Below are 24,185 nucleotides of genomic sequence, written 5' to 3'. Positions count from 1 at the left end.
GCATCTGCGATGCCACCAAAACCCAAACAAACAAAACCCCCAATTAGGTAAGGTAATACAGGTCTAGGTGTAAACATGCAGAGACATTTTTAAGAAAAACCCAGTTACAGGAGAGGCTTCTCTTAACAGATAGAAAGCCATCTTTCAGCTCCTTTTTTTTCTTCCCACTTTATGACTATAAAAGGCAGTGCCCCAAGCATGCACTTTAACTGAGTGATTTCATATATAGTGCAACCAGGCTTAACAAAAACAGCAATCACACAGTCACACACCTCAGTCCTCCCACTTTTGAATCTAGAAAATTTGTTTTCAATATCTTTAGTTGTTTTTTTTTCCGGGTTTTTGTCTCCATTTTTCCACACAACATGTTTATGCTGCTATCTTGATTTTTTAACTTTCATCTTTATGGTCTTCCTACTCTGGAAGATGATGACAACTCATACACAAATACACACCATACACAAATTGCACATGCATGTGCACATAGACACACACTTCTCCAATCCTTCCAGCAGGATTGTATTGCAATTTTGGTCCAGTTAATATTCAGTGTTTATATTATCATGACTCTACACATGACATTACAATTGATCTGGATAGGGTACTAAAATAACATTTCTCTTCTATACACATTTTGTTTTTCCTGGAATTAATTCCTTGCTTTGTCATAAGCTTCATTTTTCTATGTATCTACTATGAATTCATCTTCAAACTCTTGCAGAACTATACATATTCTTTCAGTACATCCAAACACATCAAATAATCCATCAATTCTAGTTCTTTTTTTTTTTTTTTTTTTTTCTTGGAGATATTCTGGAGTCTTCCATCTTCCTGCTCTAACCTGGACTGGGTGATCTCTAGACGAGTTCCATCCTGTTAACTCTGACCTCACTTTATCATCACTTGGAGAAATCCCTTTACCTTCCCTGTGTTGGATTACCTGTTACCTGGATTCGGAGTCTTCTCCTTTCTTGTTTCCTTCCTGGTTTGGATGGTGTATATCCTCAGAGCCTTCCTAAAAAGGGTGCATGGAAAACAAACAGTTTTTTGAGATTTCTGTATCTCCAAAATAGACTTTATTTTACTCATACATTTGATTTATAGTTTGGTGGTTATGTTTGTCTGGAATAAAACTCATCTTTTCTCATCATTTTGAATGTGTTGCCCTGTTTTCTTCTGACCAGCAGTTCTGCCGTTCAGGATCCAGAAGCCATTCTGAGCCCTAACCCTTTTTCTATAATCTGTTTTCACTCTCAAGTGATTTTAAAATCTTGTGTGAATGTTCCTTCATGTGGGTCTTTCCCTTCCTCATCCTTCTCTTTTCTTTTTGCTAGAAATTTGACAGGTGTTTTCAAGTCAAAAACTCGTGTTCTTCAGTTCTCAGAAATATTCTTTTATTTCTTTGGTAATGGCCTCTCTATTGCTTTTTTTTTTTTTTTTTTTTTTTTTTTTTTTTTTTTTTTGCGGTAGGCGGGCCTCTCACTGTTGTGGCCTCTCCCCTTGCAGAGCACAGGCTCCGGACGCGCAGGCTCAGCAGCCATGGCTCACGGGCCCAGCCGCTCCGCGGCATGTGGGATCTTCCCAGACCGGGGCACGAACCCGTGTCCCCTGCATCGGCAGGCGGACTCTCAACCACTGCGCCACCAGGGAAGCCCTCTATTGCTTTTTGAGACTTCAAAGTTTGAATGTTGAACCTCCTGGATACATTCCCTAATTTCATGATGATTTTTCATTTGTTTTACTTTCTGAAATATTTCCTTGACTTTCTCTTATGTCTTATCTATGGAGGTATTTCTATCTCACTTATCTTTTTTAATATCCAGGAGCTCTTTCTTGTTCTCTGAAAGCTCCTGTTTTATAGCCTCCTGTTCTTGTTGCATGGACAGAATGTCTTCTCTCTGAGGTTATTAATATTCTTGAAGTCATCTTCTGCTTATGTCTTGTTTCTGTGTCTGCTGAGTTCTTCTCCTCTGTTTGGTGTGACATTGAGAATGTGGTCCTGGTGCTGTTTGGAAGCTTGCGACTTGTGGGTCAGGTTCCCTGACTATGGCTTTACTTTAAAATGGGCAAGTAGACATGATTATCTAATTGGGGGACATCCATCAATGAGTATCAGTATGGTGTCACCCTTTGGCCAGTTTCTCCCGAGAAGGCTCTTCCAGTTTCCTGCCTGGGAGATGAAAGTTAGGCAGCTGGAGTCTGGGTGCTAAGCAGGGAAGGGGGCCCAGGACCAGGGGATCCCCATTCAGCATACAGGCTTTCACTTTATAGAAACCTGCTCGGTCCTTGCTGGGTCTGGTGTCCTTGATTTCATCCTCTACAGTGACCCTCTGATCTTCTGTGCAGCGGGTGTGTAGTTGGAGGAAGACACAGAGATTTTCACCCAATTCTGTTTTCACCCCCACCTCTGGAGTCTCTGGCGCCTCCCCTCCTAGAGCCTTCCTGGTGTTGGGTGGAGTGGCTGCTTTGTTTCTCTTCATATCAGCTGCATCCCCGTGCCCTGAGGGCTTTCCTTTCAGTTTTTTTTTTTTTTTCTGCCTGGCAAGTCAGTTATGACTTGATCATCACCTGCTTTTCAGCTTTCGAAACATCGATGACATTTCTTTCCTGTTTTCTCCATTTGATACTCAGTTGGATATTTAGAGGAAGTGGAGATAAATGAATGTGTTCTTGTTTCCATGCTTAACCAGACTCCAGGCCACACAGCAGTTCTTTTTGCTGCTCTGTCCTGTTAGTGAATCTTAGGGAACAGCGGGACAGGCAGACTTGGAAGGGTGCTGCATCAGGTGACCTGTCACCATATTCTGGTTTTTGAAAGGGAAGAGGGGGGAATCAGAGAGGAGCAAAGAAAAAGAAGAAAAGGAAAGTGGAGTAGGACAAAGAAATGAGAGGGAAATTCAAAGATGAGAGGAGAAGGGAGGCTTATGGAATAGTGAAATGAAAGCTATTAATGGACAAATCTGCATGGATGTCTCCATGATGCCTATGCTGAACCCCCTGTCTCATTTCCTTTTCAATCAACTGAGAAGGAATGGGAGTGCTTCGACAAACTGGTCTCCAGACCCAAAGCAACTGACTGAGACCCTAATACCCTCATAAAAATTAGTTTTTAAGCTACCCAGGCTTCATAATTTTGAATTGAATAAGTTTTCTTATGTCTCTTCTAGTTCTTCTCCTGTAGGCTTTTCAACAAGTGATTTATTGTATTTTACATGATGTTCTTTCTGTTTCCATATTAGAACTTACTTACATAATTCACAGTACTCATGGGAGGCAGTATATGTAGTATATTCATAGAAACACAAAATGCTGAAATTCAAAGGAATCTTGAGGTTGTCCCATCAAGCACCCTTCTTTTTACAAATGATGAAACTGATAGCCAGAGAGGGTCCTACAGAGGGGACATGGGCATGATCCAATGTAGGAATGAGAAAATTATATCATGGCTTGAGTGAACCTGCTGTTAGAATGGTAGAGCCAGTACGTCTGTCATACTATTCATATTTCAGGGTTTTTTTCCCACAAGCCGAACTGCTTTTTAATTTATAGATATTCACTTGCTATAGTATATTGTTAAGATATAATGCATTTGTAAAGAGAATGAGTTTTATCTGGGAGTCACGGCATGAATGGAAATTATAGAAATTATACCATAGAAATTTATGAGGTAACAAATGGTTATCCTTTTGTCATTTGCAGTTCTGATCTGCAGTTTTCATTTTTGTGCTTGAATGATGTTAGGATTATTGAAAGCTTAATGTTCTTTTCTAAGAACCCCCTTAGATAAATGATATAATTTAATGCAAAATGTTATAACATACCTGCTCTGTTCCTGTAACACCGCGGGTATAGACGTTTCTTGGTTTCAGTGAAAGAATATTTGATAGTGAATCTCTAAATGATTCAGATTTTGCCTTGGCTTGTGCATTCACAGTTTGCAATAATAGGAATAAACTTTAAAAAAACTATTCTTGCAAGTTCTGACGTGTTTTAACATTGAAATAAACAAAGCCGTGCATAAACTGTTTGATTGGTTGTGATTAAAATGCATTGAACCCAACTAAATTCCTTGGTTCTTAGAACTGATGCTTTGTTCTAACCCTTTCAAATGGCCATTTTAATGGTTATTTAAATTTTTTTCTCTGTATTCCTTCCACTTCAAGATGTGTGGTCTGTTTCTTATTGTGGAAAAGTAAAATTAAACCCCCCTTGTACATAAACACAAGGTATTTTATTACATCGTATTTAAATTATTAATGACAATCACATTTTCACTGGAAATACTGGATATGTCTGATGACTGGTAGTTTCCACTAGAAACAGATTTTGCTGGTTTCTGGCTGGCTAAATCAATCATAAGCTTACTTCTGCAATGTTTTCTGACTTTGTTGATCCTGGTGTGTCTGAATGTACCATACAGCTACTTTTTACGCTTCTTTGACCATGTATTCCTACGGTCACTGGCAGGAGCTGGTGAATCTTATTCATAGTTAACTAGATTCTGTTTTCTTGGTCCCATACCCCTAGGCTACCCTGCATTGTAGCATTTCTCACATGAAATTGTAATACTGTTTACATATTGTGTTATTTATTGTGAGTGCCTCAAGGCCAGGGACTGTGGCTTCTTACTCATTTTTGTATCTCCAGATTTCCACAGAGCACTCAGCATATAGTAAGCACACAGTGAATGCTCCGCGAGCGTTGGTGGGCATGCCTGGGTTCATGTAGTGAAGAAGCCTGCAGGACACTCTTTTGAGAGGATGTTAATGAATGAGATTTTTGTCCAGCCTGAACCAGAACAAAAGCCATTTTCCTAAGTTATTCAGTCTTGATGGTATAAAACTTTGGAGTTCACATTTTGGTCATACTACCTTACCTGTTGATGCTGTTTAATTATATTCAGGAGTTTTAATGATCAAGGGGACAATTATGAGAGATAGTAGCAAAGTACAATGAATATACTTGGCTACTAGGATAAGGGTCACAAGGTCTGCACTTGACTCCTTCCTAGCTGTTTGACCTCGGGGACAGTTTCCTCAAGTTTATGATGTTTACCTTACATATTCAGTAGCGCTGAGACATTATGAGGGTGAAATGAGATATTAAAGCATGGTGAACTAGTATTCAATACACTATTATTATTATTTTCTATTTGTTCTAAATGGGTTTTTAGTTAAGGAAATGTTAATAGAGTTAATTTCTTTTGTGTATGGGGAGTCTTGCATCTCAAGTTACTAACTGCTTTCTATTTTGAGTAAAATCTAGTCTAAAATTTATTTTAACAAGAGTCCTTAAACTCCTACAGTGCAATAGCAAAAGCCCAAGTGACTCAATTTAAAAATGGTCAAAAACACTACATTGTAAATAAACTATACTTTAATAAAATTTAAAAATAAATAAATAAAAATGGTCAAAGGACTTAGGTATTTCTCCCAAGAAAACATACAAGTGGCCACTATGTATATGAAGAGATACTCAATATCACTAATCATCAGGGAAATTCACATCAAAACTACAATGAGATATCACTTTGCACATGTTAAGATGACAATGATCAAACAAACAACAAAATATAACAACTGTTGTCAAGGATGTGGAGAAAATGGAACCCTTGTATACTGTTAGTGGGAATGTAAAATGGTACAACCACTATGACAAATAGTAGAGCTTCCTCAAAAAAATTAAAAAGAGGAATACCATATAATCCAGCAATCTCATGACTGGGTACTTAACCAAAAGAATTGAAACAGGATCTGGAAGAGTTATCGGCATTCCTGTGTTCTTTGAAGCATTATTCACAATAGCCAAGATATGGAAGCAACCCAAATGTCTATTGACAGATGAATGGATAAAGAAAATGTGGAATACACATAAAATGGAATATTATTCAGCCTTAACAAAGAAGGAAATCCTACTATTTGAGACAACATGGACAGACCTGGAGGATGTTATGCTAAGTAAAATATGCCAGTCTCAGAAGGACAGATGCTGTATGGTTCTACTTATGTGAGGAGTCTAAAGTAGTCAAACCATAGAAGCAGAGAGAATGGTGGTTATCAGGGGCTGGGAGGAAGGGGAAATGGGAAGTTGTTATTCAATGGGGGTAAAGTTCCAGTTATGCAAGAGGAATAAGGTCTAGAGAGCTGCTGTACAAAGTAGTGCCTATAGTTAACAGCATGGTATTCACTTAAAATTTTGTTAAGAGGATAGATCTCATGTTAAGTGTTCTTACCACACACACACAAAGGGGGCATGAGACACAAGGAAACTTGGAAATGATGGATATGTTTGTTACCTTGATTGTGATGATAGTATCATAGGTGTATGCACATGTCCAGACTCATCAAATTGTATGCGTTAAACATATGTAGTATTTTTTTGATATATCAATTATACTTCAATAAAACTGTTAAAATTTTTTTTAAAAGAGTTCTTTAAATAACTAACTATACAAAGGGTTGCTATCAAAAACATGTCATTTTACTCTTCTCTCTTTTTAGTTCTATTTGAATCCAAAGAGTTAAATATCTAACTATATTTTTAACTTTTATATGCCTCAAACACATAGATCAAATCTTGCCATGGAAAATTATTGTGAACTACCTACAGAAACACTACAAGTACTTACATTTGCTTGAAAGATGGAGTTTTTAAATGCTTTTGTTGCTTTATTTTTGTTCTCTGAAGTCCACTTCTTAGCTTAGTCACTGTTGTACGTTGGTTGTGGTGCAAGCCTTGCTCTGAAGAGTTATATAGCTAAAACAATAATCATCTTTCAGCTATTAGTTCCTTCTTCTTTAAATCAAGAATGTCAGCCCCCTTTGAGTATCTGTTAAAATGCTGTACTGAAAGCCAATATATAGCAGAATTCAGGTAATGCTGGTAAGCAGACTAAGATATTAATTTGTGTAGAAGAATGTTCATAGTTTGCAGGCTCTGAGCTGCTGTTGAGATACTACTGAGAGTGTCCTATTTGCAGAAGGTATTTGGAAATAACTTTATGTTACATACATATATAACATAGATGCAGAGGTGCTTAGCCTTTTTCTGAATGATGGTATTTTTAATACATGGATATGCTTATTATCTCTTTATTAGATCATTCTACTACATCATGAAATAAGAATTTCTTGTTTATTCACTTATTTATCACACATCCAATGAATGCCCACTGGTATCAGGCTTCACAAGACCCTAGGGATTGACTGAGATGTGAGCTCTGTGAAGTCAGAGACCTTCTCTATATTATTCACTCTTGTATACTCTGTGTCTAAAAAGCATCTGACCTGTAACAGTGCTCAATGAATATTTGTTGAATGATTGAAGAAGGGCGGATGCCACGATTGTCTACTCTCCCCCTCACTAATTTAATTGGCATGATTCTGTAATGAATTCCTCATCTGTAACTGAATTACTGATTTCTCATCTGTAATTGTAATGAGCTTAATCCAAAGTCCAGTACTGTTTATTTCCTAATCCAGAAGGGTAAGAAATTTAACCAGTGCTCACTTTGATTCTAGTGGTCATTGGCATGATGGTTTTTCCAAGCAATGGGCTAGAAAATATGAAATTTCTCTTTTCTTAGAGAGTTTATTCATAGTGAGCATTTGAGCATTTACAGGGAGTTAGTTTTATTTTTCAAAACCTTCCTGTCATACTTTTGGCCCCAGTATCTGTGAATCCACTTTGAAATAGCAAAAAAAAACAAAAAACAAAAAACAAAAACAGACAAAACAAAATAAAAATCCCAAAGCACTCCAAAAATAGTACTCAGAAAATAATTCATGTAAATACAAATGCACACAACACAGTAGTAAAATTTATTTAAACCTCATCAAGTTCTCCTTCTCCAAATGTTCCTAACTCCACATTTGCTGTTTCGACCCTAAAGAGAGTGGAGTTTTTGCCCGGCTCCAAAGATACTTCTGGTGTGGATGGTCTGCCCTCTAGTCTCTCCTCTCTGTACTCTGGTTCTTTTCCCTCTTCTTTTTCTTCCCCCAAGTCATGTCATTTCCCTTCTCACCCTCTCCCCACCCCCATTTTTCTTCTTCTTCCTCACCCTTTCTTTTCCTGAATTTTTCCCATCTACTGTACCCATGTCTCCTTAGACATTTCCAGTTTTCAAGAGCGGGAAGAGGCAACACATTAGACGTTTAGTTCTAGTGGTGATGGGCACAAGTTTCCCTTCTAACGTAGAACCTTTTGTACTTAGCATCCCCGTTGACTGGACTTGCTAGTAAGAGTTGTTATTCTGTGTACATTTGGGGAATGAAATTTAAGGAGTCTAGAATTAATGTTATAGGTAAGTATTGCTTGGTGAAAGTGAGTTACTCTTTCTGTTTGGGGTTTGTCAATTTTTATTTTAAACAATTTACAATGAATGTGTTTTCTGAGGAAACAAATTAATCTGTTGAGTGATTACTTAATCTTTTCACAATAACCCATTTGGAAGATACTAGCATCCTCTCAATCTTTAGATTGAGGGACAGAGGCACAGAGAAGTCACACAACTTACCCAGCATCACAGCTAGTCAGAGAAGGGCCAGGATTTGGAGCTAGGAAGTCTAGCCCCAGAGACAACATTCATAACCGCCATACCACTCTGTGCCTCTGAGTGGATCTGTGATGAAAAGAGGGCATGTTAGAAAGCCTAGTATGTAGGAAACTGACCCTGTGAACCTGTTCCAGCCCAATCTGCCTTCCAAGCATGAGCATCTCTGAGTCACACGGAGACTGGCAGGAAAGGGGCTTTCTGAGCCAGTCCTCTCCCTACTGGATTGTCCCCATTGCCACTCTTAGGGGACAAAGAGGGGAGTAGCAAGGCACTCATGCCCCTTCTGTACCAGGACTTTCATTCCCTCATTTCATTGCTTTTCAGTCTCTTTAAGGGTGACTTGGCATTTGATAGAGGAAAAAGCATAACAGGTTTGGGGGGTGGGGAATGAGCACAGATTTAAGTGCAGTTTTGCTCTGTTAATGCATGTTGTTCAAGATAACACTTTTACTTCACTGCGATGTGTGAGGTAAATCTCTTTCACAAAGTGCACCTGAAGCTGACAAAGAGACAAACTTTCATCACACTGTATACTTTGCTGCTAAGTCCCAGTTGTACACCACATAAGGAGGTGAAAGTACTGTTACAAAAGGCGTGATTACACTTGTTCAAACCTTAGAACAAATTTTACTGAACTGTCACTAAAGGACCAATTACATTAGGGCCAAATGGTTATTTTACGTATGTCTCCAGAAAGGTGGAAAGAAATGATGTTGAGAGTAATTAGGTTGCTTCCATGTCCTGGCTATTGTAAATAGTGCTGCAGTGAACATTGTGGTACATGACTCTTTTTGAATTATGGTTTTCTCAGGGTCTATGCCCAGTAGTGGGATTGCTGGGCCGTCTGGTAGTTCTATTTTTAGTCTCTTAAGGAACCTCCATACTGTTCTCCATAGTGGCTGTATCAATTGACATTCCCACCAACAATGCAAGAGTGTTCCCTTTTCTCCACACCCTCTCCAGCATTTGTTGTAAAGCAATTATGCTGCAATAAAGATGTTAAAAAAAAAAAAAAAGGAAAGAGTAGGGCATAGAGTTGTGATATTGTGACGTATAATAAGAAATAGTATTTGGTCTTTATCCAGTTTTTGGCACAGAGCTCCTAAAATCCTTGGAATTTCCTAAGTGATGAGAGTGAAAAAGGTGTCTTTTGTAATGTTAATGAATGACTTTGTGAAAGCCTGTAGGTAACCTAAGGTTGGGGCCCATTGTCAGGAAGACCAACCACAGGATTAGAGGGTTAGAACTTCCAGTCTCACCCCCCCACCTGCAGGGAGGGGAGAGGGGCTGGAAATTGAGTTCAACCACCAATGGCCATTTCAATCATGTCTATGTAATGAAGCCTCCATCAAAACTGGAAAGGATGGGGTTTGGAGAGCTTCAGGGTTGGTGAACACTTGGAGATTCAGAGAGAGCATGGAAGCTCTGTGCCCTTTCCCCATGCCTTGCCCTGTACATCTCTTATGTGGCTGTTCCTGAGTTATATTCTTTTATAATAAGCCAGTGATCTAGTAAGTACAATGTTTCTCTGAGTTCTGTTAGCCTCTCTAGCAAATTAATTGAACCCAAGGAGGAGATTTTGGGAACCTCTGATCTATAACCAGTTGGTCAGAAGCACAGGTAACAAGCAGAGCTTGTGACTGACATCTGAAGTGGGGCGGGGCTGGGCGGACAGTCTTGTAGGACTTGAACCCTTAACCTGTGGAATCTGACAATATCCAGGTAGATAGTATCAGAAATGAGTTGAATTGTAGGGCACCCAGTTTTTGTCAGAGGATTGCCTGGTGATGGTGGGGAAATTCCTCACTCCCTAAGAATTGGAATTGGGATCCCGGCACTTTTAAGAGTTAACATGTTTCTATTGTCTTTAAAAGAGAAACAAAAAAACTGGTTATTTGGTCTTGCTCATTGCTATTATTGGCAAGTGCATTCATAAGAAATAATTTAATAATAGTTGACTGACTATATCACATTCTTATTAGGGTCAATTATAAACAGTCTCTTATGGTTAACCAACAATTTTGACCAATCACTTTTTTACCAGTAACCTTAACCATTGATAAAATGGTAACCTTGTTGATTTGTTTATGTATCAAAATCATTCTGTCATGCAGATCTAACAAGTTATATAACCAGAGACTCGATTTGATTTACTTAGAACTTGACAGAAATTGTGAACCAACTTGAGCCACTGGTCAATTGGGCAAGTGATGAAAAAGATGATGGAAAAAGGCTAGTCTTGGAGTCAGATCTGACTTTGAACCTGGGTTCCAACCTCTTGCCAGCTGTTGACACCCCTTGTTTCTCAGTTTCCTCATCAGAAATGTGGTGATAATGCCAATCTTAGAGTGCTTTCGCTACAACTAGGGAGGTAAGAGTGAATGAGACTGAGAAGGAGTGATCACGTGTGTTGTAGTGTGAATGTAAAATGTTCCGTTCAGCAAATGATCTTTTAATTATCACTAAATAATCAAAAGGAAAACATTGACACAAATGAGGAAGTCAGACAGAAGATTCTAGAAAACAGCCAATTATAAATTCCTCCATATAACATTCCTAAGTGCTAAGCTTTCAAAATTATTTCTTGCAGACCTGGGGACAGCTGTAGAATAAGAAAGCTAGTGTTCCTTGAATTGTACACAATCAGTACTCTTCCAGAGTGAGGTATGAAGAAATAGATGCAATAGACATGTGCTTTGATGGAGAGCAGCTCCTCTTCCTTCTCCCACCCCAGGAGTCTAAATCAAGTCAGAGAGTCTCTTTAAAAATTGAAACAACATATAATGAGTATTGAAGGAAAGCACGTCTTTGATAAAGCCTGAATGTTTGACTAAATTTCATTGGTACTTTACCTCAACTCTAACAGTATATAACGACCTCTTCTTCTTATGAAGTCATTGGACTATTTGGCGGGTGTGGGGGGGACTTGTCATTTATTAGTGCAGTTCATTTGATCTTCTGCTATTATTTTTTAGCAGTCCATCATTTTACATCCTTATCTGGCTTTTCTTATGTGTACATCTTGTCATTCAATTATAAGACTTCTGTGGACAGAATGGGAGACAGAATGTCCATAGCTCCGGAAATGTAGTAGACGATATGTGCTTTTATGAGTGCTTATGAGTGTGGCTTCTTGACTGATGTGAAGATAGAAATTGTGAATGAGTTTCCAGGCTAAGAAAAAAATCCTAATCTTCTGACTCCAATTACTTGAGAGTAACACACTCCACAATTTAATAAAATATCCATAAGGCACCAAACAGCACAATGCCATGTGGTGCAGGATCTTCATAAGGATTGGCTCAGCTGAAATAAATTAATTGTGCAGTCCCTCTTTCCAGGAAAATACCGATTGACCAGGCTGACAGATAAAAGGTGAGGTAAAAGAATAAAAACATATGAATAGACTATGTAAAATTCCAACCCAACTCAGCTTTTTACAAGCAAAAATGTTCACTAGATCTGTAGTAAATGAATACATCAATGAATTCAGACTAAACCATGTGTCTGGATTGCCTGTTTGCCTCATCTGAAATAGTCATAATCAAAATTTTCTGGCCTTCATTTCTTCTGGCTATGGAGTCAGGATTAATCTCAGAATGATATTTTGGATATAGCATGTCTTTAATAGGATCCTTAAGTAATCAGAGCAATTTTCTTAAAAGAGTAGTCATATTTTGAAACAGCTGTTGTTCCCCAGAGAGTGTTACAGTTTGGGTCTTGCATTTCTGTGGTTACCTAATGCTTCCACTCACCACAGTTTTTTGTTTGTTTGTTTGATTTTTTTTTTTTTTTTTTTGCGGTATGCGGGCCTCTCACTGTTGTGGCCTCTCCCGTTGCGGAGCACAGCCTCCGGACGCGCAGGCTCAGCGGCCATGGCTCACGGGCCCAGCCGCTCCGCGGCATGTGGGATCTTCCCGGACCGGGGCACGAACCCGTGTCCCCTACATCGGCAGGCGGACTCTCAACCACTGCACCACCAGGGAAGCCCTGTTTGTTTGATTTTTAAACACATTATGCATAGTCTTCAACTTAAGACTACTGTCCCCAAAGTTTTCTCCTCAAAATATGTAATCACTTTTGTCCAGTCTCTTTCACTAGCTCCGTTCCCCAAGCTGGTGGGTTTTCAGAGAGCTCTGTCACTCACCTTTTCCTGTTGTTGATTTCAATATTCTCTTTGAGTGATCTCTTCGTTCCCAACACTTCATCTTCTTACTGTATCTGCATCAGGCAACATTGTGATTACAACTGCCTTTTCTCTCCTTAGCTCCAGACTCACTTTTTTTCGGTTTGATGTTCCATGGGTACTTTGAAAACAACTCATCCTAAATCAAAATCATTCTTTCCTCCTCTCCAAACCTGTTCACCCTCCTGTGTTTCCTACTTGTTCAATGGTGTCATCACACAAACTGATCACCAAGGCCAAAACCTTAGAGTCATGCTTAATGGTTTCCCACCTCCTCACTACTTAGATCTAATCAGTACAACCTAAATATATACAATTTTTATTTGTCAGTCATGTCTCAATAAAGGTGGGAAAAACATTACAAAGCCCTACTGATTCTAACTCAGATTCTTACAGGTCCACCTGCCCCTCCTTAGTACCAGCAGCATTACCCTAGTCATCATTTCCCATTGCCTGTTCTGATAACCTCCTCACTGGGCTCATGGCCTCCTATTCTTTTCACTCCAGGTTGCCCTCTTACATAATTCAATGGTCCTCATTCATTTTTCTTCCATGAAATGCGGCGGTCATAGACAAGACATATTCCTATGGGCTACTAAATGTCAGGCACTTTAATTACACATAATCTTCTGCAGGCCCTGCATGCCATGCATGATTTGGCCTCCAAATTACCTCTCATTTTTGTCTCACACTTCTCTCCCCTTCACTCATTAACTCCACTGGCTCTTTCCTGAACTTTCCCGTGTGATGCTCTCCCATTCTCTCTTCTTTCTGACCTTAACCAAGTGATACCAACTTTAGGGACACTTTTCCCAAACATTCCTCAATCTAAATTAAATGTCCTTGCTCTTCCTCATAGGACTTGCCATAACTTGTACTTATATACTTATGTTGCGGGTTTGTTTTGCATTAAGCCTGTTTTACCCATAACGTCTCTAAACTCTGTGAAGGCAAGGGCCATGTCTATTTTATTCACCATTGTAAATCCATATGCCCCACATGGTATCTGGCAGATAGTGGGCATGCCATACATATTTACTGAAGGAATGAATCAGTCATCACAACTATTCATGGCATATCAGTGGACTAACTAACTACAGGCTCTGTCTGTGGATTATGGGCAATTCCCACCCGTGAAGAGCATAGTGTAGGGTTAGTGAGGGTATTTCTATTGCGGGGATAACTTTGGCAGTGCTCTAACTTATACAAAAAATAACCTTCAGTACTCTAGCACTGTTAATCATACAGTATTGTCACATATGTTAAATCTGATCACAACACACTGGACACCCATTGTCTGGCTACCACATGGTTCTTCTTTGTTTGGCTACCTGAGGTTTCTTCCTAAAGCATACAGCTCATCATGTAATTCTCCTGCTCATGAACTTGCAGTGGGTTTCCATCCTTTTCAAGATCAAATCCAAATTATTTGGCATGTATAACAAAGTCATTGTCAAGCTGGACCTGTCCATTCTTTCCAACCTCAGCCCCAGCCAGTCTCAACCATAGGTCACGATCAAGCAAGGTTCTTTCATACCTTGGCTTCTACCAGAAATGTCCCATTTTTGTCCCTATATTTATGTATATTTGGCATTTAAAATCCAGCTCTCTCAAGCACTTGAGTTACTCCTTCCTCTGGGCTCCCAAAGTGTGGTATACTCTCTTCATTCTAAAATTTATTACATGTTCCATGATAATTTATTGGAATGTCCCTCTCCCAGACTAGCTGGTAACTGCTGGATTAGACTACGCATTCCCAGTGTCCAGCCCAATGCATAGCACATAATGGCATCCAGTAACGTTTGGGTGACTGAACGCATTGTCAACTGTTTAGAAGAAAAAATGCCTTTGCCTACTGAAGCAATGCTATAAATAAATGATGATTTTCTTGTCATGCGACTCAAAAAGCCTGCTTAAACCATAATGCAATTGAAACATCTTGCTTATATTGCTTTTTCTTCTAGTATTAGAATATGTTATAACTGTACCACTGCAACGAAGGAAACCTCCTTCTTCTCCTCCTAGCCCAGCCCATCGGCAGGGGGCAGAGATCTTTTCTAAACTTTTCTTTTTGGCTTCTCATTGCTTTAAAAGGAGAGGCCAAAAGAAGAGTTCTTTTCTTTTTCCGTGTGAGTGGGATGGGATTTCTGCCATTTTGATTTTCATGGTGGAAATATATATCAACTGAGGGTTTGTGTCTTTGAAACTTGGCTAGTGTCTCAGTCTTGAAGACCACTTGTCTCGTAACATATTATGGTGCTGCATAAGAATCTTGCTGCAATACTATGAGCTAAAAAAAGGAAATTAATCTTAAAGGAAGTCTACTAATAAATAAAATTAGCAAAAGGACCTTCCTTCCTCACAGGAGGTCTCACCTATAAGACATACTCATACCTTTTATTAATCCAGACACTTATCCTTGGACTTAGGTTGAATGAATTAAAAGAGCCTTCTTTCCACTCTTTCTCTCTTGTCCCACATTTTGTACACTTTGGTTTTTTTAAAGACATCCACAAAAATAATGTTTAAACTTGGAAAAAACCTCTGATATATGATTAAGTTATTGATGTCATTTATTTGATACATATAATGCAAAAAAGTGATTGCTTTTAATAGGTGAGAATGACAGATATTTTGAGAAACAATATCCTTTACTGAGTCATGTGTTTTTATAAAGTAGCTAACCTCATTAAGTGTGTTAAGTAAATGTCTTTTCCTAATCACTTCTTCTGTTTCTTTCTTTTTTTTTTTTTTAAATAGGTGGTGTTTGCATTGCTCAATCACAGAAAATCCCACGTGAACCAAGACCTGGAGAATTTGAAAAAATAATCAAGCGTCTGCTAGAAACACCTAATGCTCGGGCAGTGATTATGTTTGCTAATGAAGATGACATCAGGTGCTGATTGCTTTTCTTCCTCATGTAGGATCAGATTTGCAGCCCACATCCTTTTTCCAACATATTTCATGTTCAATGTAAAATCTTGTGAGATTTCATAGGAATTGCAACATTCTCATGCAATTACAGACTGCTTTCTGCTACACAGAGACAACAGACTTCTAGTTTCTCAGTCCAATCTGTTTACCAAGTAAAACCTGGGGACTGAAAGAAATGAGACAAATAACGATGATAAACAGAATGATAGGAATGAGGTTAAGGATAAGGCTAATTATCAGGTGCTGGAGTTAAAGTCTCCAGTATATTCCCTTTAGGAGATGATAAGACTCAGGCAGTTAGAATGATTGACTGGTTGTTTAATGGTGACCTACTGAGTGTTTATGACTTGATATAGCTGGTCTTGTAACATTCACAAGTGTAGAGTTTCTTGGTAAATGTGGTATGTTTTATTTCTTTTTATTCCAATAGGAGGATATTGGAAGCAGCGAAAAAATTAAACCAAAGTGGGCATTTTCTCTGGATTGGCTCAGATAGTTGGGGATCCAAAATAGCACCTGTTTATCAGCAGGAGGAGATTGCAGAAGGGGCTGTGACAATTTTGCCCAAAAGAGCGTCAATTGATGGTAAGGATGCACTGTAGAGAATTTGCTTCATTCCAACTGAATCTAAACTCAAAAGCAAAATCAGGGTATCAGCATACGATGAAATGAATCCATTATTAATGACTCGATAGAATTTTTAGGGCTGATGGCAGAATGGTCAAGACAGTAACTACTTAACTCAACATATTATATATATATATATATATATATATATTTTATTAGAAAAGAGTACCCACTAGATATTTTTTTAGGGGGCACTATTGTTGGCCTTGGATATCTCCATGATGTTAGTAGTTGCCCTCTAAGTTTGCATATTTCCATGGGTGTCTACAATGGTTATAGCATTGTTGGAAGGAGAGTGCTTGCTTTATAGCAAATGAAGACATGATGATGATGGCCTGGCTCTATGTGCAAATAAATGCAACAGCAAAGATGTGGAGCATCTCTGAAAGGCAGTCTGTCTCCCAAATATCTTTTCCAATGATCTCGACAGTGATTGAAATTCCTACCTTTGCCATTATCCTTGGGAGTAAGGCACTATTTCCAGGTGGTCTCCCTTCAGTGAGGTGGTTACCTGAGCAGAATGACACAAGCCCATTACCCATGACTCCAGAAGATTACATTAGTAGTGATTAGTTTATTGAATTAGCTGAAAATGGAACATGCAGGACAGATAAACCTTGAGGCAAGTAGAAGCACAGAAGCCTGGAACACTGACCCGTGCTGGGGGAGAGAGAGGAGAATGAGAAAAGTCTGATTTGGTTTTGAATATTCAGCATGAGGTCACTGCTTGCTGCCGCTGGGAGACAGAGGAGAGACAGAGGTGGTGCGGATGCCACCCAACAGGCTTACCTGCTGTGTGCATCCCTAGAGTCAGGTGCCTGAATGGTGAATGGTGGGAGTGGAGATATTGTCCACTGATCCCCATTGACTCTTGCCACAAGGGAAGCCTTATTGCTGGGTTATTGGCTGCCCTCCCCCATTTGTTATATGTGTTTCTTCATGCAATGATCACAACATAATATAATATCTATTCAAAAGCTCTGACGGTATTTGGTTTTGATTTTGGACGAATATTAAAATCATACCTTTCTTCTTTAAAATAGGGTTCGATCGATACTTTAGAAGCCGAACTCTTGCCAATAATCGAAGAAATGTATGGTTTGCGGAATTCTGGGAGGAGAATTTTGGATGCAAGTTAGGATCACATGGAAAAAGGAACAGTCACGTAAAGAAATGCACAGGTAGCCACTTAAATGTTTTCCTTGGTGCATTCGTTTTATCATTACCTGAGAAATGAAGTTTTTCTATGTGGATAATGATGACGGTATCTTCTACTTCCTCACGTCTCTTGTTATAGTTTCTCAGCAGGGCTGAGCTTACATTGATCATTCAACAGACTTAGGTGTGCTCATTGGTTCTTACAGTCAATGGACAAGTATGTACTGAACATGTGCCATGTGTCCAACACTGGGATATTTTAATTCTATTTAAAAAAACATTTATTGAGTGCCTACATTAGGCAAAGTACTTAATTAGGTTTGGTGGGATACCTACAAATAAGCAAGACATGATTTTGCTCACGGGGAGCTCAAAATGTAGTGAGGATGACAGATCATAACAAATTGCTCTAAGATAGTGTTTTTCAACTATTTCAGTCCATGTCCCCCATATCTTGCACAGCTCTATCAGCTATGATTTTTTTTGATGCTCTACTTTCTATATCTTGTGCTGAAAAATAATAGTGATATTAAATGTGCATTTTTTGAGTGTTAGAATGAAACTTTTTATTTGCAGAAACATGATTGTTTACTAGAAACATCTATGGAATTTTAAAAGTGACTTAGAACTAAGTAGTACGTTTAGTGAGATCAATTCAAGATACAAGGTCAATATAAACATCCTTTTAATCCATATATATATATATATATTAGAAACTAACACATAGAAAATGAAATATGTACAGCATGATTATAAAGAACATAAAAAGGGGTAATTTTAACAAAGATGCATAAGTCTTCTACGCTAAAATCTTCTACACTGAATGAGCATCTTATAACCAGACACTCCTCCCTTGCTTACCCCCTGGCCCCGACATTTTGATATGACCTCCTTGCCCGCGATTCACTTCCTTTGGAAATAGCTGTTCAAATAAGAGATGTAATCTGATAAGTGCTAGAGCAGCCATATAAATGGAGCAAGGATGGGGATGTGAAAATAGGGGCCCCCCTGTGGAGGGATGTGACTTCTAGGAGCTGGGGTAAGTGAAGTGAGACAAAGTTCCTGCTCACAGGGCTTACATTTGAGTGTGAAAAGACAGACACTAAATACGTAAACGTATAAAGGAACAGAGACTTCCAGATGCCTCGGAGAAATACAACAGAGTAAATGTGAAAAGAGTGACCAGGTGGTCTCGGGAGGGATGGTGGCAATTACTGTAGATCGTTTGGTCAGGATGCTTTGCCAAGGAGGTGACATTTGAGACCAGACCTGAATGACCAGTGTTGTCAGCCATGTGAAGATATGAGGGCAGCCCATTCTAGGATCCAGGGCAAGCCTCTTTGGTTCAAGGTACAGATACAAAAAGGTCAGGGAGGCCAGAGTGAGTGAGAGTGAAGATAGGGAGTGAGAGGGAAAGTGAGGGCAGAAGAGGCTAAAGAGACAGGCCAGCTCATGCAGGGCCTTGGAGTTCTTCCTAGAAGCTCCAGAGCTGAGGAGCTTTATCCTACCCGTAGGGTAGAATTACATGAGGCTTTTCATTTAAGACACTGCTCAGATACCTGTTTTCAAAAAGATTCCTCTGGCAGAAGGGTAGGGAGGATTGGACATCAGGGGAGAGAAAGGAGAAAGGTCAGTCAGGGCATCCAGTAGCCCCTGTAATGGGCAGTCACAGCTTAAATGAGACGTGCTATTTAGGGCTGGAACACAGAGTGCAGAGATCGTAGTAGGTAGTATTTACAGTACACAGTGAGTGCTTAATGCAGGGGAGATGGTGGTAAGTGATGGAGGTTCTGAATGTTAAATCTTTGACAACTGGGTCTAGGAGAATTACTTAACAGAAAGGACAGCACGGATAGTAGATGTGGAGGGACAACCTTGAATTTGGTTCTAAGCTCGCCTCATGGAACTCCCCAGCAGGTGGCAGCATAAGGTCTAGCACCCCACATTGTGTGCTGCACTAAACATACAGATTAGGGAGTGGCAGGTGGAGACCTGGAAGTTAAAGCCGAGGACAGAGAGGCAGTTGCCGAAGGAAACTGAGCAGATATGATGGATGACAACTTGAGCCTCTAGGGGATGAGCCAGAAGAGGAAATGAGCATGGCGGCTGGGGAAGGAGATGAACTGGGAGTCAGGAGAGAAGATGGGGTGCACGCAGGTGGAGACTCAGATTGCGAGGGCTGGAGATAGGGCAGGCATAGAAGTAGAGGAAAGAATGCTTTTCAAAGAAGTTTGACAGAGAAAGAAAGATATGGTGGGAGAGCTTGAGAAAGAAGCAGGGTTGCAGAAGTTTATTTAAGAGAGGGCACATTTAAGCATGTGCTTTTTGTTTGTTTGTTTGTTTTTTGCGATACGTGGGCTTCTCACTGTTGTAGCCTCTCCCGTTGCGGAGCACAGGCTCCGGACGCGCAGGCTCAGCAGCCATGGCTCACGGGCCCAGCTGCTTCGCGGGCATGTGGGATCTTCCCGGACCGGGGCACGAACCCGTGTCCCGATGCAGGCGGACTCTCAACCACTGTGCCACCAGGGAAGCCCTATCATTATTTTTAATAGTTGTCAGCATTAAACGTGATTTGCCACATCAGCCAATGTCTGTGCCCAGTTCTTTTTTGCGGTACGCGGGCCTCTCACTGTTGTGGCCTCTCCCGTTGCGGAGCACAGGCTCCGGATGCGCAGGCTCAGCGGCCATGGCTCACGGGCCCAGCCGCTCCGCGGCATGTGGGATCTTCCCGGACCGGGGCACAAACCCACGTCCCCTGCATCGGCAGGCGGACTCTCAACCACTGTGCCACCAGGGAAGCCCTAAGCATGTTTTCAGATAAACGTAGCAGTCAGAAGAACTATCAAGAGAAAGCGAAGTTAAATGTGGAGTAGGATTTTGACAGAAGCTTTAGGGAGGGGCTTAAGAGGGAGGTGTTACCTTTCAATCATGTGATTTAGTTGGGAAAAAGAGATACACATACACGTACATAAGCAGAGAGCAAAACAATCCTATGATTAAGTGTTAAATTTGGACATAGATATTGAGGAAGTTCAGAAGATGTATGACTGTAATTCAAGTAAAATTCAAAGCTTCATGGAGGAGGTGAGTGTTTGATAACAAGAAAGATTTGAGAAAGCATCCTAAATGAGGGCAAGGATGGGTCAGCAGAGAGTGGCATGGAGGTGTATGAAGAACAGTGCAGAGATTCAGCTTATTGGAGAGGAGTTTGCATGTCAGTGAATAATGGGATATAAAGAGCAGCCAGTTTATAGAAAGGTTTGAAAGGAGAAGTTATACACAGAGTCCCTGATGTGTTTCTCATTCAGGTATATTTTACAAGGTGCTTAGTTTTTTTTTAATGTTTTTAATTAATTTAGTTAATTAATTAATTTATTTTGGCTGCGTTGGGTCTTCGTTGCTGCGTGCGGGCTTTCTCTAGTTGTGGCGAGCGGGAGCTACTCTTCGTTGCGGTGTGCAGGCTTCTCATTGTGGTGGCTTCTCTTGTTGCGGAGCATGGGCTCTAGGAGTGTGGGCTTCAGTAGCTGTGGCACACAGGCTCAGTAGTTTTGGCTCGGGGGCTCTAGAGTGCAGGCTCAGTAGTTGTGGCACACGGGCTTAGTTGCTCTGCAGCATGTGGGATCTTCCCGCACCAGGGCTCGAACACATGTCCCCTGCATTGGCAGGCAGATTCTTAACCACTGTGCCACCAGGGAAGCCCCAAGGTGCTTAGTTTTGAATTCTGAATGTTATTGTTTGATCATCCACACATTTAGATCATATTAATGAAAATTTACCAGTTAGTGAAATGAATGAATTCTGTTCTTCATATATATTTGTATATATGATATATATGTACATATACACTATATATGATAAAATTAGCAATTAATCATATAACTCTTTAACATACTGTTTTTAGAATCATCAGTTTCTCTAAACTCATATTTTCCAAAAAATTTTGATGTCTACAGATATTCTTTTAGCATTTGTTGGTGGTGTATAAGGAGTACTTATTTCAGGCATACTGAACTGGGTTGCTGTATAATCCAGACTTGGTGGCATGTCTGCTTCATATTCCTTTCATATATTTGGGTGTTGCTAAAATTGTAACAATCTGCCCAATTAGAACTATTTCTAGTGCAATGAAAATGGTGTTTACTCCAAGTGCTAGGGCAAATGCGCCCTTATGGAATGGGGTCAGTAAACAGATTTTCATGCAAATTCCATTGTGAGTGATACTAAAATAACTTGTCCCTGGGTAGAAAATAAATAAAGAATGCAATATTCTAACTTATTTTTTGGGGAAACAGTAACACATGAATGTTTCCAGATGGTGAGAGAAGATATTTGTACCTCAAATTGCCATCAACACCCAGTTTTTATCTCTATTTCTGGGAAGCAAAGAAGATGGTCAGCACGTTAGTGGTCAAAGAGGAAATGTACGTAATGTACGTAAGAGGAAAAAGCTACAGGATATTCATGAGTAGAGGTGTCCAGGGTTTTATTTATATTTCCAATTTTCCCAATTCCACCTAATTCAGAAACGAATGTGTACAGTTGTGCGTGTTTCAAAATCTAGCCTTAAAAGGTTCACATCTTAGCCATTCACAATGAGTCCAAAAGTTAGAGAACTCTGAAAGTGGGATATCCACAGGTCCTTTTTGCGGCATTTAGAGCATCCTTTGTGGGTTATGTTTTGAGTAAAATTTTACGTTAGGCGATGGTAATCTGTAAACATAATTGCATCTGTTGGGGGCAATACTGGCAATGTATTTACATGGATAAGAGAGTGCTTGCTTCCAGCAGGCTAGAACTTCTGTCTTATCAATTTTCGGGAGATAGAATGTCTTCAAGCAGTGAGGAGCATCTTCTTCCTAAAATTAACTTGGTACAGTTTCTCTGAGATGATTTCCCCCCTAGAATCTCAGGAAAGCTTTCAAAAAGATGTGATATTACTATTAACTTTGATATGCTGGCCGAATTCCAAAGTGAAGTAATTCCTGCCATCCACTTAGCTATTTATGTAGTTATTATTGCTTCTGAGAGCTGCTGAGTTCTGAAAGCTACTACTACTTAATCCTACTTAAAATTCCCTTTGTCTTTCTCAAGAAGGAAGAAAGATTTTTTTACACTTGTTATCATTGTTGATGGGTGTTATTTTATAGACATTTCTCTGACCTCTTCTCTCTTTTCCTCCCTCCCTGTCTTCTTCCAGACTTAATGCCTTTCTGCTCCTCTCGACCCAAACACCCACACCCTCCCTTGAGGACTGTGGGTCTAACTCTGCTCTCCTTGTTTTGGCGCCTTTTTTTTTTTTTTTTTTTTTTTTGCCGTACGCGGGCCTCTCACTGTTGCGGCCTCTCCCGTTGCGGAGCACAGGCTCCGGACGCGCAGGCTCAGCGGCCATGGCTCACGGGCCCAGCCGCTCCGCGGCATGTGGGATCTTCCCGGACCGGGGCACGAACCCGTGTCCCCTGCATCGGCAGGCGGACTCTCAACCACTGCGCCACCAGGGAAGCCCATGGCGCAGTTTTTTCACCCACCTCTTCTCCCACTCACACCTCTGCCTGAACTCCTCTTCCGCTACTCCCCTTCAACATCTCATTTTTTCTTTTTCCTGCTTTTCCTCTGATCAGTCCCTTACCTGACATTGTTTTGTCCAGCAAGACCCTCACTGACAGTGGAGAATTTTTCTTTGGAGGTCTCACTTGAATTTTGTAACGGCCATCATTCTGATTTCTTGTCTTTCCTACTGAGGCCTGATAGTGAATATTGCTGGGAAACTTGAGCACGTGCAGAGCAACTGCTAATCAAAGGCAGTCTCTCTCTTGGGTCACACTTGGCCTTCATTTCTCCATCATGAATTGTAAATAGCTCTGCCCTTACCAAAACAACATTCTCTGACCAACCCTCAAAATCCGGTCGGTATAGCATCTTAAAACATTTTGCCTCATTCAGCAATTTGTTCATTCATTCATTCATTCTTCATTCACTTATTTATTCATTTTGGATAGCCAGCCTTGTGCCAGAGATCGCTAGAGACACAGACAAAGAGCAGATCACCTTCGCCTTCAAGTTGCTCACACAGACATATATACCATCTTAATGAATTTGAAGTGCTTTCCTTGTCTCGTGGGTTTGAATTCTCAGCCAGGAGGTTGGAACACTGTTGATTAGCTTGTGTATGGCTGACACTCAGATGCTAAATGGTGGTAAGCATATGCTACTTGAAATGGCCTATTGATTCTTATTTATGACGGTAGAAATAGTGGTAATGGAAAAAAGCAGCGCACAAATATGTTTCTTCCCACAAACAAGAAATTCTGTCAGTGAACCAAATAGCAGGCTCAATAATTAGCTTCTAAAAGGCCTGTCAGTTTACTTTTGGTGCCAGAGTAACTATGTCACTTTTCCGGTGTGACTCTCCCTCAACCTTTCCCTGTTTTGGGTGCCTGTGAAAGGTGGAAGCTCTCACCCATTCACTCAGATTCATGGCGTCCATATGAGTGAATTGGGGGAGGGATCGCACAATTGGAAATGGTGATTCAGAATGAAAGGAAACTAAGATAACTTTCCCTGCATGAAAATGTGTTCTGTCATACCCATTTGCTCCTTGCATAGAGAAAAAGTCTGTGGGGAACAGTATCTTTATATTTGCACCACGAAGTGGCCATTTAGCTCATATGCTCCTGCTCTTAACTTATTTAGGCCACTTCTGAGATTTCATACTGAATTTCAATACAT

General features: G+C 40.1%; 1 protein-coding gene across 3 annotated transcripts in view; it reads left to right on the top strand.

The window, feature by feature from the left end:
- The window catches only part of GRM8 (glutamate metabotropic receptor 8), a gene marked incomplete at both ends in the record, with an annotated part of 776,918 nt that overhangs the window by 306,127 nt on the left and 446,606 nt on the right, over positions 1 to 24,185 (top strand). For all 3 annotated transcript variants that reach the window (XM_081244335.1, XM_081244336.1, XM_081244334.1), the window contains 3 exons: positions 15,501 to 15,636; positions 16,105 to 16,259; positions 17,345 to 17,482. In XM_081244335.1, coding sequence (XP_081100461.1) covers positions 15,501 to 15,636; positions 16,105 to 16,259; positions 17,345 to 17,482 — 429 coding nt within the window. The remainder of the gene's footprint in view (positions 1 to 15,500; positions 15,637 to 16,104; positions 16,260 to 17,344; positions 17,483 to 24,185) is intronic.

The sequence above is a fragment of the Mesoplodon bidens genome, assembly GCF_964165515.1.
Source record: "Mesoplodon bidens genome assembly, chromosome: 9".
NCBI lineage: Eukaryota > Metazoa > Chordata > Mammalia > Artiodactyla > Ziphiidae > Mesoplodon > Mesoplodon bidens.
The sequence above is the reverse complement of the archived record's forward strand: the minus strand, read 5'-3'. Positions and strand labels throughout refer to the sequence as shown.